At 37.0% G+C, this 16,054-nt stretch overlaps 1 protein-coding gene across 1 annotated transcript; it reads right to left on the reverse strand.

Moving 5' to 3' along the window:
- Window positions 1-926: 926 nt before the first annotated feature.
- LOC112783206 (uncharacterized) lies at window positions 927-2,440 on the reverse strand. The gene has a single exon (XM_025826018.3). The coding sequence runs from the start codon at window positions 2,114-2,116 to the stop codon at window positions 1,202-1,204; it is 915 nt and encodes a 304-aa protein (XP_025681803.1). The 5' UTR covers window positions 2,117-2,440; the 3' UTR covers window positions 927-1,201.
- Window positions 2,441-16,054: the final 13,614 nt, after the last annotated feature.

Here is a 16,054-nt window from a genome sequence, read left to right on the forward strand (position 1 = left end):
AGAGGAGGAACGCGAAAAAAAAGGCAAAGAAAAAGAAGACGCTCCGTGCGTAAACGAGTTTGAGAAGGAGGAGGAGGAGAAGAAGCTCCATGTGTAAATGAGCATGAGAAGTAGAAGATGACACGCGTGTAATCGCGCTTTTTTAATGAGAGTGGTTTTTGTTGGTGATGAGCCTACTTAGATGAATTTGGATGAAAAAATACTTCCAGGCATTGCATCTTGTTTCCATAGATTCATTTAATACATGATCCTGGGGAAGAGATTGTTATCCCTGACGCTTCTTTCAACCGAAGATCCACTCAGTAATGAAGAACACCCCTCAACTAAAGCATTAGAACCAGGTGAAAATTATCTCATTCATTCCATTTTATTTAATCTAAACGTATCCGATTTCCACTGCCGTTTCAAAATTCCTCTAAACCTGTTGCATATTTTACCATTCAGGGATTTTTTTAAGCCTTCCAGTATTGAACTTGTCTCCAAGTCTCCAACATTAGTGTATACATTATACAACATAACATATCAAGCACCCTTCTAAAACATTTACTTACAGTGTGGATATTCAATATTCTCTCAACAAACAAGTTATTTAGGTGTCTTTGTGACTTGAAGTTTTGGAGGTTTAGGGATGGAAACGAAGGTTTTGAAGACTAATAAGAGACAGTTCACTTTTACACTTCAAAGTTCAAACCCTTCCGTTCCCTATCTTGTCCTACAAAATCAAAACTACAGACAGCCCTTAAAATGGAGAAATTTCAGAAGACCTTGTACTTATATAGCCACAAATTCGCAAGGAAGAAATTCCCCTGATGATTACCGATATATGCCTTGCCCTAAACAACATTGGAATTGGAACAAGCTCTCTAGAAGCACATACTAGAATGTAACAGTGAAAATAGACACAGCGATGAAAAGTGCAAACACGGTTTTTGAAACCAAATCATGTAATCCACATAGAAAGTTACACAGAAAACAGTAAAATTCTATATACCGGTTGTATATGTATATTGTAATGGCTTTATTAACACCAACCAGAAGCAGAAGCTTAAACTCCCACTTTATTATCCCCCCAATCCCAAAAGCTAAAGTCATAGTTTACTTACATGTACAAAAATGTTGGCATCAATTCCCATATCTATAAATAAAGAGAAACTCTCAACACAACACCAAAATTAAGAAAACAAAAAGAAAATGTCATCAATCAAGGTTTGATGGAATCAGCACTAACCCATGTCCAATAATGCTTCTTAACAGACACAGCTTTATCCGCGAGATTCTTCTCTTCAGAAGCCCCATACTCCTCAACCTCATAGGTGCAGAAATCACCCTCAGGCAACCCTTCCACGGTGGCACACACCGTGTGAAGCACATAGCAACCGGGCAAACCCGGATACGAATCCGAAACCTTCTCCTCCACCCTCATCTCGTACGAATTCGGATCGATCCGAACAATGTCCTCCACCTCAATAACCCCAGCTTCTCCACCACCGATGATGACGGAGCCAAGCTCTTCCCTAATTGCCCTCACGGCGGCGGATTCGGGATCTTCGTTGGGCTTCATCTTTTCCGACAAAGGCCGGCCACGCTTCCTAACGTTGCCATCGGAGAGCTCCTGGTACGCCTCCACGAGAAACTTGCCGTGTTTTCCGGCAACGCGGACGGTGACGACCTGAACGGTGCGAATCGGAGGTGTGGAATCGGCAAGGGAGGTTTCACCCTCTGCGAGCTCGAGCCATAGGTTATGGACGTTCTTGGTTCCAGGCTTGATTCCCCATGAGGCGAACGAATCGGAGGGCAAACGCGGTTTCAGCCAGTCGGAGAGGGACTGAGGGGACGCGAAGTTGTGGCGGCGAGGGAGAAGAAAAAGAGAGGGTGTCGATGGTGGTGATGACGTGGCAGAATGGGACATGGCGGGGATTTTTAGGAATCGGCGTGGGTTGAGAGGGAAAGAGAGGAAGGGGCACCTTGTGGCGGTTATGCTGTGAGATTTGGATGTCGATGACGTGAATAGGAGGCAGACGGAGAGGGCTGTGAGGAAGAGATCTGGCAGCGACGGAAGCCCGACCACCAGGTTGTCTTGGAGGTTGGTCAGTGGCTGCTGCGGCGGCGGTGACATTTCAACCCTGGTGCTGGTTGATCTTCCCCGGGACAATTTCGTAATTTTTGTTAGATTGCGTTATATACATGGTGTGATGGTGGAACTGGAATAGAATGAAGAAAGAATAGGGGTTTGGGTTTGGGTTGTGGGCTGGGTTTGGTAAAAATGGTTTGGAATTTGGATTAGAGGGTGTATGAGAGGTGGGGAATGGATTTATGATTTAAGATTAGAATGAGATTTTATTCTGGTTTATAATATTCATTCATTTTTTCCTTGTTTGCTTCTGGCTACTCTCTTTCCTAACTCCTAAGTACGTGGCTTCTCTAGTTTTCATTCACTTCATTTTCACCGTGCTCTTTTTTTTGGGGTTTTATAGAAGTACACAAAGTAGAGATCCTCTCAAGCAAGCAAACTTTATTTTTATCTTTCAGTGATTATTAAATCTCAAAAAAAATAATTAAGGGACACACATATAGTTATTAGAATCGAATCGGTAATTAATTCGGTCATACGATTGAATTATTGGGTTATTAGGTTATTGGTTCAATCGATGGGTCACTGATTTATCTAATTGACTCGGTTATAATTAAATAAAAATATAAAATTATAAAAATAAATTTAAAATTAAAAATTAAATATATGTTTTTAAAAAATATATTAATGACAATCAAATATCAATTCTTAAATATAATTTATGGTATAAAAACAGATAATAAATTAGTTATTAATACAAAATATTTTTTCAATTTAAATGAATAAGAGAAAATAAATAAAAAAACACAATCAATATCAATATGTTTGTATATTATGTGTTATTACTTGTGTTAGTATCTATGTCAATCTATATTTAAAAAAAAAATAAATAAATAAAAATTCGTTTAAAATTTATTATATATTTTTTTTTTGTGACTAAATTTATTATATATTTAATTTTTATCACATATATTAACAAGAATTAAGATGACACAGTAGTGAGAAGAAGTATCATATCGTTTTTTTTGGTTTCCCACGGTATCCCCCAACCGGACAGGTCAAGGACTAATCCGTCGCGGTAATGAGCTCCATTTAAGGGTTTGCCGCTGGCCAATGGATTGCTGCATGCACAAGGCGGGATTCGAACCCCCGACACTTGCTTAAGCGGACTAGTGAGCTAACCACTAGACCAACCCAACTTGGTTGAAGTACCATATCGTTTTTTTTTTTGATATAAAGTACCATATCGTTACTCATCCAAGTTTGAGTCTTTTTCTAGCATTTGTTTTTGAGGCCCCACTCAGTTTTTGGCATTTCTTGGACTTGACTAGTGGACGCTAAAACTTGAAGTGCACACGCCCAATATGAACGTGAAATGACGAATTTCTTATCCGAATAGGATGGACAGATTAAGTTACACAAAATATAGAGAATTACTCAACAATTATGGTTAAAAAAAGAAAAAAAAGAAGATAAAGAAAAATAGAGAAATTCATATGATTTTTTATTAATAAATTATTATTTTTTAATGTATTTATGAGTAATATATATATATTAACTATAATTACAAATTAAGTTATTTCACATTAAATAATTTATATAATGGCAATCTCATTTATTGTTATAAATATTAAATTAAATAAGTCATTATTATTTTTTATTTAAAACTAAATTAGATTAAAATTAATTATACTATTTTATTTGAATTTTAGAGTTTAATAAATACTATACTCAAATATAAATAATGAATTCAGAGTTTTGGTCCCTAACACATAAAATTGTCTCCGTAACTCTTTTCTTCAACCTTATTAGGGATAGAGAAGAGTTTTATTGAAGAATATCAAAGAACCAAACTCTATCCGTTATACTCACAAATTCAGGTACACTTTTACACTCTCAAGTATCTATTTCTTAATGATTTAATATGAATAGTTTTAGGATTAAGAAAATAAAAAAATTTTAACAAGTAGAATCAGAATCTTTCATATTTAAATTGTTAAAAGGATCAATTTTATTATTAAATCATTCTTTTGATTAAAATGATCATATCTTTTTTTTTAATCATATTTGAATAAGAAAAAAAGTTTTTCATAAAATTTGAATGAATTTATGAATATATTTTTTCCCCTCCCGGTATGTATATATATATATATATCTTTTTGATAAATAAAATGTTACTATCAAAATTTATTGTTGATTTTAGTCACAAATTTGTGCTTGTTTCAAGTTTTATATATATTCTTTTGGTATTTTTTTAATTGCTCTTTGTTCTTAAGATTTAATATAATAAGCCACTAATAATATGTGATATATGAAATTGTTATTGACAATTTTGTAGTTATATTTGTATGATATTTGTTCTTTTAGCTTTTGATAAAATTAAGGATATGTTATTTGTTATTGTTTAAATGAACAAATATAAAAGATATTATGTTATCAGAATATGTAAGTGGATATTAAAAATTTCTTCTTTTAGAGCTTGAGTAACTCAATTTAGTTATAAAGTATAGTAAATAACCAAAGGACCCCAATAGCTTGACTTGCATCAGTAAAAAGATTCTTGTTATTAAGTTATTATTATAAATTTATTTATTAGATTTAGTTACTACTCCATTCAAATAGATAAACAATTGAACAATTTTATAATAGTATGAATTTTAATTCATGATTAATTTTGAGAATTGTTGTGCCTTTGTTATTTAGATTTTTTTTTTATCATAGATTTAATTTTGTGTTAAACAAAAAAATTAACAATTAATTAATAATAAGAACTCCTAATATTATGTTGTTGTTATATGTATTGTGTAAGTATTTTAGATTTGTTACATAAGAGAATTAGTGACAATATAATACCTATATATTTTATAAAACTTAATTTTAGAATAAATTGATTGAACATTATGTTATCGAAATAGTCTCTGTTGTTAAAATTGATTTATTTTAAAATATTAAGAATATTGTGATATATAATTCATGTGAATATTGGTCGGCCCAAAGAAATGTTTATATTTGACTGAATTATATATACATATCAATGATATTTATATATTTAAGTAGTTAGTTAAGAATAAATCAATGCTTATTATTTATGCGAATAATAATCGACCCAAATGAAATTTATTGTTTAGCAAAATAATAAACATTGGACATTATGTATATTTTCTATTTAATTATACAACCATTAATCAGCACAAAGAAAGGTTAGTGCTTGACCAATTCATAGAAAATATATGTGGTAAGAAATAGATACAATTTTCAGGTTTTCATGTGAACAATAAGTCGATCCAAAGATAGGCTTATTGTTTAACAGAATTTTATTGAGAATATTTGGTAACCTGCACTAAATAAATTTATGTGTACGTAATTTATGTGGATATGGATTGACCCGTTGAAAATTCTGTACTTGGCCAAATTACATACACATTTGTGGTAATAAACATGTGATACTTATCTGGTTCCATATAAACAATAAGGTTGTCCAAAGATAGACTTATTATTTAATAGAATTTATTATCAATGTTTGATTATTGTATTAAAAAATACTACTTATAAAATGATATTTATGTCTGTTGAGTTAAGAATAAAATTAATTTAATGATGATGACAAACATTGTTTTATTGGGTTAAATATCCAATTGGGTTTGATGGCTTCATATATTGATGCAGGCCTAAATAATTATGCAGCAGCCCAAACCAATAAAACAAATGTGCTCAAATGTTATGAAGGGAAACTGATCCACTAACCGAGCCCAATTGCAATCAAGCATTAGTAAATCAATCATAAGCTAAGCCTCTCTTATACACTTCGGGTAAACACAAGGAAGAGAGAGAGAGAGCTTCATCTTCGAACCTATACACCAGAGAAGAAAGAAAGAGAAAGCTAATCAAGAAAGCATTGTCCTATCACACTAATTAAAAGCAGGTTAAGCTAAGTCAGAGGTTAAAGGTGATTTATTTCTATTTGCATGCAAGTTAATTTCTTCACTTCTTCTCCCACTCTTTGCAATGCCATTTTTGGGAAGTTGAAGAAAATGGTGGTTGATTTTCACTGCTATAAATTAAAGGCTCAAATTGTTACTTGGGGCTAAAGCACACTCTCAAGAGTGTGGATTTGAGATTATCATTGAGCAAGCTCATTTCTGCTGCTCTGTTGTCCTCGGTCAAGCAAATGGATCAGATTTGAAATCCTTCATTTAGGAGGTTGATTGAAGAAAGAGAAGGGATGAATTCTGAAAGCTCAAGGTCCAAGAAGTTGACTTGGAAGAAACCCTAACCTTATCTCAGAACAAGGTACAAAAAGAAAAATTGATTCTGTTTGGAAAGCAAGGGGAGAGAACCCGAATTGAGCAAAGAGTGAATTCTCACTACTAAGTTTGAAGTCTTGGAAGCATTGCATATACACTAAAGGAAGCACTCTTCCAAGATGAAGAACAAGGTTATGAGTTTAGATGTTGGGTTTATTACATAGAGTCAAAGCTGTGAATCATCATCTCCTTCATTGTTAATTATTTGTAATTCAGTTTCAATGTAGATCTTTCTTAGTTTTCTCTGAGAGGTAAAAGGCAAGAAAGAGAGGCATTGAAAAAATGTGTTAGAGTGAAAAAGGCTGAGAGAAACACTTGAGGGAAAAGCCAACAGTGGCCTACACGCTAATAGAGGGTTAGTCAAACAACAGGCCTCATTTCTTCAACGGGAAGAACTATGCTTACTGGAAAGAGAGGATGCGGATCTTCATTCAATCAATAGACTATAACATATGGAAGATAGTGGTGAATGGTCCTAAAATCCCAACAAAGACTAGTGTTGATGGAGTGGTGACTCCAAAGGAGGAAGCTGAATGGAATGATGATGATAAAAAGAAGGTGGAACTGAACGCTAAAGCTATAAACTTGCTGTACTGTGCCATTAGTTTTGAGGAGTACCGAAAGGTGTCTAGATGCAAGACCGCCAAAGAAATCTGGGAGAAACTCCAAGTCACACACGAAGGTACCAAACAAGTCAAAGAAACAAGGATTGATATGCTGCAAAAAGAGTATGAGATGTTTACCATGAAGGATGAAAAAAGCATTGATGAGATATTTGAGAGATTCTCAATCATCATCAACAGCCTTGATACTATGGGCTTAACACACATTGAACAAACTCTAGTGAGAAAAGTCCTTAAAAACCTCACAAAAGAATGGGAAACAAAAGACACTGTCCTAGCCGAGATTAATAACCTGAGTCCTATAACCATGATGAGCTAAGAGGAAAATTTCTTGCTTATAAAACCACACACACAAGCCAAGACTAAAAAAAGGGAATACCCTAAAATTAAAAGTAGAACCAAATGAGAGTGAGTCTAGTGATAGTTTTTCAGATGACGAACTTGTGTTTTTTGTTAGGAAGCTAAAGAGGCTAATGAGGAACAAAGGCAGGTACAAGGGCTCGAGATCAAATAAATACAAGAAGGATTTGAGTAAAGTGATATGTCACAACTACAAGAAGGCTGGACATTTTAAGTACAACTGCCCAAAGCTCAAGAAGGAGGAAAAAGGGAAGAAAGAAAAGAAGAGAGTGCTCATAGCCTCTTGAGAGGATCTAGAGAACGATTCGGATGAGGAAGAGGACTCCAAATACGAAGCTCAAGTCTACTTCATGGCTGGTGAAGATTAGTTGGGTGAGGTAAATTACTATGACCTATCTATGGATGATTTACATGTTATTGTTGATGATCTCACCCACCACTCTGAGAAATTACTGAATAAATATAATAAATGCAAAATTGAAAATGAAATGTTGAAAGCTGAAAATAATTTTTGAAAGAAAAAGTGAAGAAAGCCAAATGTGCTATGGATCTCATTGAAGAAAATCAAGTTTTGAAATCTAAAATCGAAAAGCTTAAAGGAAAGCACAATTTAATGATCCTTCTCAAGAATTTGTTGCTGAAAATGAAAGATTAAATGAAATGATTAAAAGGTTGAATAGTGACTTAGCAAAGTTTGCTCACAGTTCAAGTAATTTGGACAAATTACTTGCAAGTCAAAAATCATTGTTTGAAAACCATTGTTTGGGCTATGTGACAAAAGATGATACATTTTTTGAAAAATCAATTGCGAAATTCATGGCCTCTTCTTCAAAAACAAAAATCTCTTTTGAGAAATCTGTTCTTGGATATTTTTCTAACAATGATGCCTCGTTTGAACAGTCTTATTTTGATGAAACTGCATCATCCTCTAAAATTGAACCGATTTCAAACAATTCTGGTCAGGGACGCTTCTCAAATAATGAGGTTGCTTCAAACAGCCACAATTTTACAAAAGAGACTCTTATTCAAGAAGCCCATATGCTTTCAAAAATTCTAGTTTAATACCTTTTGCAAAAAGGGGTGCTAACACTAAAAATGAATTTATAAAAAAAATGCACATTTTTCAAGAACCAGAAAATTTCACCCTCTTAATCGTTATCAACATTAAAGCTTCAATCAATTTCAGCAACATGCACACAGAATTCATTGTTTTAATTGTAAAAAACCTAGTCACTCCTACTCCTAATTCTTTATTGACAAAAGAAGTGTAGGAAACCAAACTTACAATATTTTTTGTGATTTTAATACACTTGGACAACTAAGATAGATTAACTTCAAAGGATCCAAATTGATTTGGATACCTAAGGTTACTTAAGAGTGTATGCAGATTTGCCTAGCATCCAAGAAGAAGAAAGACATATGGTACTTGGATAGCGGATGCTCTAGGCACATGACGGGAAGGTCAACATTCTTCATCAAACTCAACACGTATGATGGAGGATTTATAACCTTTGGAGATGGTGGTAAAGGTAAAATCATAGTTGTTGGAAAAGTAGATAAAAATCAGTCTACCTTTATTGATGATGTCTTTTTGGTTAATGGATTGAGGCATAATCTTTTGAGTATTAGTCAATTGTGTGATTTGGGTTACTTTGTGATATTCAAAAGATTAGAATGCCGTGTAGTGAGTGAAATGTGAAATGAGGTATTGTTATTACAAATCATTGTGATAATGTGTATGGCCTCACTCTTGATGAACTAAATAATCAAAATGTAGCTTGTTTTTATTCTAAAGAATCTAAAAAGTGGTTATGGTACAAAAGATTGGGCCATACAAGCATGTTTCAAATAAACAAGCTTGTTAAAAGGGGTTCAGTAAAAGATCTTCCTTTGATAAAATTTGACAAAGATATCACTTGTGATGCATGTTAAATGGGAAAACGAATGAAAGGTTCATTTAAATCAAAGGAAGACATCTCTACTAAAAGACCACCTGAGTTGCTACATATTGATATATTTGGTCCAACAAGAACTCAAAGCTTATGTGGTAAACATTATGGTTTGGTGATTGTGGATGACTACACAAGATTTGGTTGGGTTTTGTTTCTTGCTCATAAAAATGATGCCTTTGCTGCTTTTGAAGTTTTCAGTAAAAGGATTCAAAATGAAAAATATTTAAAGATTGTTTCTATTAGAAGTGATCATGGCAAAGAATTTGAAAATCAATCTTTTGAATTATTTGCGAGGAATTTGGAATATCACAAAATTTTTCTTGCCTAAGAACACCATAACAAAATAGTGTTGTTGAAAGAAGAAATAGAAGCATTCAAGAAATGACAAGGGTTATGCTTTGTGAAAGTGATGTATCAAAATTTCTTTGGGCTGAAGCTATTAATACAGCTTGTTATATTTTAAATAGAACAATCGTAAGAAAATTTTTGAAGAAAACTCCTTATGAACTTTGGAAAGGAAACCCACCAAATCTGGATTATCTTCATATCCTTGGATGCAAATGTTTTATCTTAAATAATAAAAAAAATTTAGAAAAATTTGATCTAAAAGCATATAAATGCTTATTTGTAGGATATTCCACAACTAGCAAAGAATATAGAATTTTCCATCAGAATAATTGAGGAGTCTATACATGTTACCTTTTGTGATACTAATATGATTCAAAGTATTTTACAAGAATTCAATGCAAGAAACCAAGTGGAGAACAATAACATTGAAGGCCAAAGTCAAGAAAAGAAAAATTCTGGACTACCTGAGTGTGAACCTGCTGCTGCAAAAGACTCTATAGGAGATAATTCTGTTTTATCTCCTGAAACTGGCAAAATCTCTGGGAATACCAATTCTTTTGATAGATTACCAAAATTTCTGGTTTAGTATGGAGTTTAAGTTTGATTTGGGTTGTCAGAGTTCTAGGATTGTCTCTATTTTTTCCGGGACCTTATATATTATCTATGTGGACACCTTTACCATGCTGAGAACCTCAGATTCTCATTCGATACATATATTGTTGTTTTTCAGATGCAGGTCAAGAGGCACCTTGTTGAGCTTCTGGAGATTCCCTGTGCAAGCGTAGATTTCAGTTTTGGGTATAATATTTTGTGATTAGGCTATGTATATATATGTAGTTATATTCTTCGCCCTGTATATTTTGTATTTTGTTCCTCCTAGAGGTTGACTTGGAGAAACAGGTGTATTTATCTTATCTTTTAAGATACTTTTGGAATATATATGTATGTATGTATGTATGTATGGATACTCTGGTTAGCATTAACATTGCAGGTCGCGTGTGGAGCTTGATAATTGTATTTTTAGAACTCTGATCCTTATATATATATTACTCTTTTCCTTTCATTCTTTTATCCTTTTATGCTTACCCGGACGTGAGTGATGTGATTTTCTATTATGCTTTTGTTTAGCTTCTTTTTCAAAGCTCCTAGTTATAATTTTCTTTCAACTATATTTATATACGTCTTTTCTTTTAGAGGTCGCAATGCCTCACTACCTCTGATTTACGAACTTAAGCGTAAAGCTCTGTGTGACAGTGTTCCGGAGTTACCTGAAACAGAGTGGTCGATCTCGGATGAGACCTTCTAATCCGGTTATGGCTACTGTGTCTGACTTGTTGCAGTGGAGGAGCTGCTCAGTCCTTGGTCACCGGTGGGTGGTGGTACTTGCAAGAGACTCCGATGCTTAAGTCAGTACGGGCTTTAGGCAGGTTTTTTGTAGAATTGGAGTATGAGTTATACCTGGGTGCTCCAGTGTATTTATAGTAGTGATTGACGATCTTCTTTTTAGATAAGTTTGTTATCTTATCTTATCTTTTTGTGAGTGAGATCATATCTTTGGCCAATCGCCTTCTAGTAGTCGGTGGTCTTTTCATTCTGGGTCTCCTTGGGCCTCTGTGGTGATCTTCCAAGCTCTTTGTAGAGAGTTCGTTTGTAATGGGCCAACCTTTAAAGAGGTCGGTCTTTTGTCTTCATGCAACCCCAACCCCAAAGCTCGATCCTGGGTATGAACAGTGCCCCTGCTTGAGCTTCAACCTTTTCACGAGGTTGTGCTTCCGAGCTTCGACCTCTTTGGGGAAGTCGTGTTCAAGCAACTATTTGGTTGTGCCCGGCCTGCTCTCTCTTGTGCGAGTTTCGTGTCTTTAAATGCCATTTCAAAATGCGAAGCTTTTTGCTTTTGCTCCTTAATTGCTGCGTCGTTTTTCGAGGGCGTTATTTCCTTGGGAGCATGCGAGTGCTTTTAAAGCCTTTTGATTGGGCTTTTATTCCATTTTCTGTTTCTTTTCCCTCTTTGTATTTTGTTTGAAATCAAAGGGGTTTTGCTTTTCAATTTCTTAGTTCTTTTTTGCCTTCGCATTTTCTGGAAAAAGAGCTTTTTTTCTTTGCCTTTGTTCCTTCGATTTGCCCCAAGTTTTCTTCTTTCTCTGAGGCTTCAAAGCATTTGTTGGTGTGGATCGTTCGTGGCTCTACTGTGCGCTCGCTGCCACTATTTCTTCTTACTACAGGTTGGTGCTTGTTTTATGTCTTCCGCATTTCGCTAGTTGATAGTTGCGATCCTCCTTTGTGCTGGCTTCTGGTGATGCTGCATGCTTTTATTTCTTGAAAATTTTTTATCTTTTATTTTGTTGTTTGTTTTGAATAATGCTGGCGCTTGGGTTTTTGGTTTTTCTTCGGGCTTTTCTTTTTGCTGAAAGGGCTAGGGCTTTTGCGTTTCTTCCTTTTTGTATCTGCATTGCCTCCAAAGGGTGCTCCTGGGTTTCAATGATGATTCTCTTGTTTTTTGTGAACCTTGGGGCGCCCTTTCATTTGCTGTTTATTTGTTCGCTATTTTTTATTCTGCCCGAGTTGTTTGGTGGTAACGCCTCTTTCATTTTCTGCCTTGTAGGTGTAGTTTCTATGTCTCATAGAAATATTGTTGATATGTCTGCAAAGGTCCCTCCTGGTATGGCTGACTGGTTAGATTCCATAGTATTAATGTGTGTTACTGTAGCGGACCCAGAGTATTGTGAGAAGTTTAGAAGATTTCATAGGATCTGCGAGAATAGGGAGGATGAGAAGAACTATGAGCTGTTGTCGCCCGACCTCGAGGAGAGGGTTAGTTTTCCTCCCTTAGGTCGGGCAGAGAGTCCCTTCTTTTACGCTTAGGACTGATTTTTTACCAAATTAGGTATTACCCTTCCCTTTACCGCGTTTAAGACTGATATCCTGTGGAACTGTAACGTGGCTCCTTCCTAGATTCATTCAAACTCTTTGGCTTTCATGAAGATTTTTCAATTGTTGTGTCAGGAGCTGGGTGTCCGACCTATCATTTCTCTTTTTCTTTATCTGTTTGTGATGACCAAGCCGAGGGCGGCCAAGAAGAAGGCTTCTTGGATCTCTTTCCGGGCTACTCAGGGAAAGAAAGTCTTTTCTATTTTTGATGATTCCTTCCATGATTTCAAAAACTTTTATTTCAAAGTCCGGGCTGTTGACGATGTTCACCCCTTCTTTTTAGATGAGAATAATGAAACGACCTTCCCTCTTTGGTGGCAGAAGGACCCTGTAGTTATTAAGTATCATTTAGAGAGTCTTGATGAGGTGGAGAGGGCCTTTGTGGGCGTTTTGGATGAGCACTGGGGGGAGCCTCCTCATCTGGATACTAAGAGGTTTTTAGGGAATCATGCTCTTCTCCGTTCTGAGCTAGGTAGTGCCCAACTTCTTCTTTGGAAGTTTCTTCTTTATTTGTCGTGGTCTTGTCGTTATCTACTGTATAACTTTTTTAATGGTTTCCTTTTTCAGAGATGGTGTCGAGTTCTGATTCGATGAAGGTTTTTCATAAGGCTAAGAAGGCGGTGGCTGCCCAGAATTTATCTATGAAGACATCGGGGGAGGGCTCTTCCCAACTCCCGCCGAAGAAGCTGGACTCGGGCCCTCAAGGACGGAGGAAGATTATCCCAACACCTCAAGTTCAGGCGGCTTCTGCTGATCCGCCCCTTTCGTCTTCTGGTGTTGCCTCTTCTCCTCCTCCCTCTGGGCCTTCTCCTAAGAGGCCGAGGACTGCTGGGACCTTTAATCTTAACGACAAAGAGTTTGACGGCGTGGCCTTTGTCGCTGAGCACATCGCCCCTCATGGTCATGTTTTGACTGATGACATGTCCATTCTGCACCACCTTGACTTCATATCCAGCAATAGCCTTCGGATGGCTAATCTTAGTGCTGCTCTCTCGAGGGAGTTCAAGAAGTCTCCTATCCACACCACTTGTGCCTTTCTTGAGAAAGCCAAGGCTGATTATGGGTGGAGGGTCTGAGGCTGGAGCTAGAGGCAAAGAATGTTGGGCTGGAGCTCATGGTGGAGAGGGAGAATGCCCGGGCTACCGCGGCAGAGGCGGCTGCCAACTTGGTTGAGGACATGGCAAAGAAGGCTAAGGAGAGTTATACCCAAACTTATGGTGAGCTCCTAGAGGTTATGGAAAAACTTCAGTCCTCTTATGACAATTACGCCGAGTTGCAAGGTCACGTGGTGAATGGCATGACCATTCTCTATGAGAATTTGAAGGCCCAAGTTCGAGTTCTTGCTCCTGATGCCGACTTCACCTTGTTTAGCATGGATAATGTTGTGGAGGACAGCAAGATTGTGCCTGCCCCTGATGATGATGAGGTTCCTGTGCCGGATCCTTCTGCCAAAGCTTCTTCCGCTGAGCCGACCCGACCTGAGGCCAATCCCGATGTGGAGATTTTAAACGGCCCTAATGGTGTGGTCGGAGCCGTCCCGATCTCGGTCATTCCTCCCGCTTCTCAGGACGCAGCTACAGGAGCAAAGCTGGACCCCTTGTGACTCTCCCTCCTTTTTATCTCTCTTTTGATTATGTATGAATATGGTCTGACTTGTGGACCTTTTGAACAGTTTGGTTTTGTAATTTGTTTGGATAACTCTTTGACACTCGTAGTTTCTCCCTAGCAACTTTTAGTTTTTTTAATCAAAACACTTTTTCTCTTAGGTTGCTGTGAGGTAACCTTCGAGTTTTAATGTTTTAATTTCTTGAGGCTTTCGTTTTTTATCATTCTGGTAATGTTTTGATTTGTTCTGGTGGTGTGCTGGCCGGATTGGGCAAAATGCTTTCTTCGTTAGATTGTTTTCTCAACCTTCTATGGCCTTTTGTTTGAGGATGGCATCCCTTCGTGGGTTTTCCAGCCATTCCTTAGGATTGGGGCTTTCTGGGCCAGCATCTTGCTCTTTGAGGCAGTGTTCTTTTTACAAACTTCTACCTTTGCTTTTTAGACTACGCCTTTCCTTAGTTGTGTTGACAACCTTCTTGCTTTGGCAATATCGTCCTTGCAGCTTGTTGTTCGGGCTTTCAGTCGGTTTTCAATAACTTTCTAGGTAGTGTTCTTATGTGGAACCTTTTCTTTTTAGTTTATTGGGACGACTTTTTGAGCCCTGCTTTGTTTTGAGATCGCCTTTTGCTTTTTAAATAGCGTCCTTTTCGGACTCGTACCTTCTAGCTTGGCGATTTTGACGCTTACCTTTTTAGGGCCTTTACATGGCTAGGTAGGCTTTATTCCCTTTTTCAGTGATCCTTTGGATGGTCTGACTTTTCTGTCGGGCCTTTTCAAGTTATTTATGCAATCTTGTTTTTTTTCCAACCTCGTCAGGTCGCTTTATACGGATTGCTTTTATAACTTCTTGCATTATTTGGGCCTCGTCGCTTCACCTTGCCGACCTTTCCTAGTTGGGCGATGAATTTTGCATTTTTTTGAGTGCAAATTATTGCGTCTTGGCAGGAAACTTTTTTAGGAAATCTTCTACTTTTATTAGAAATAAAGTGTAATGAGAGAATAAAAATAAGAGTATGTACATATGTGGGCTTACCCTTCAAGTTGGGCAGCTTTCAGGTCCTGGCCTGGTACCTCGTTAAAAAACCCTTTGGTGGGAAAAATAGCACACCATGGCTCAAGGCCTTTTTCTAGCTATAGTACCTTCTTAGGTTATAAGCGTGCCATGACCTTGGTAGCTCCGGCCCTTCGAGGTCGGCCACCTTGTAGTAACCTTTTCCTAGTACTTCTGTGATTTGGTATGGGCCTTTCCAATTGGCTGCCAGCTTTCCTTCTCCTGACCGACTTGTTCCGATGTCATTTTGGATTAGGATGAGGTTGTTGGTAGTGAAGCTTCGTTGGATTACCTTTCGGTTGTACCTTGTCGCCACTTGATATTTCAGGGCTTCCTCTCGGATCCGAGCTCTTTCTCGAACTTCTGAAAGCAGGTCGAGTTCTTCCTTTTGTGTTTGGGAGTTGGTATCTGTTCATACTCGAGGTCGAGCTGTCCGAACCGGGATGTTCAGTAGCGAAGCGACCGACCTGTTCAGGTCAAGCAGACCGACTTCTTTACGAAGAAGTCGGTCAAATCGACAGCAAAGCCCAATAAAAGCGCCCAAATAGAGGAACACGACCCAGAATCCAAAGGAAATCCCAGCCTATAGTGATAAAGGCGGTTCCTTTGAAGATAAGCTGACTTCACTCAAGATAAGATAAGATAAGATAACTAACTTATCTTACCAGAAAGGTCAGCCCACGCTACTATAAATACACTGGAGCACCCAGGTATAACTCATACTCTGATTCTACATAAAAACCTGCTTAATACCCGTGCTAAATTAAGCATCGGAGTCTCTTGCAGGTACCCCCCACCCTTCGGTGGCCAAG

The sequence above is a fragment of the Arachis hypogaea genome, chromosome 20 (assembly GCF_003086295.3).
Source record: "Arachis hypogaea cultivar Tifrunner chromosome 20, arahy.Tifrunner.gnm2.J5K5, whole genome shotgun sequence".
Lineage (NCBI taxonomy): Eukaryota > Viridiplantae > Streptophyta > Magnoliopsida > Fabales > Fabaceae > Arachis > Arachis hypogaea.

Bases quoted from the DNA above. Each gene is read 5' to 3' on its own strand.
- LOC112783206 (XM_025826018.3), bottom strand. From the start codon at position 2,116: ATGTCACCGCCGCCGCAGCAGCCACTGACCAACCTCCAAGACAACCTG.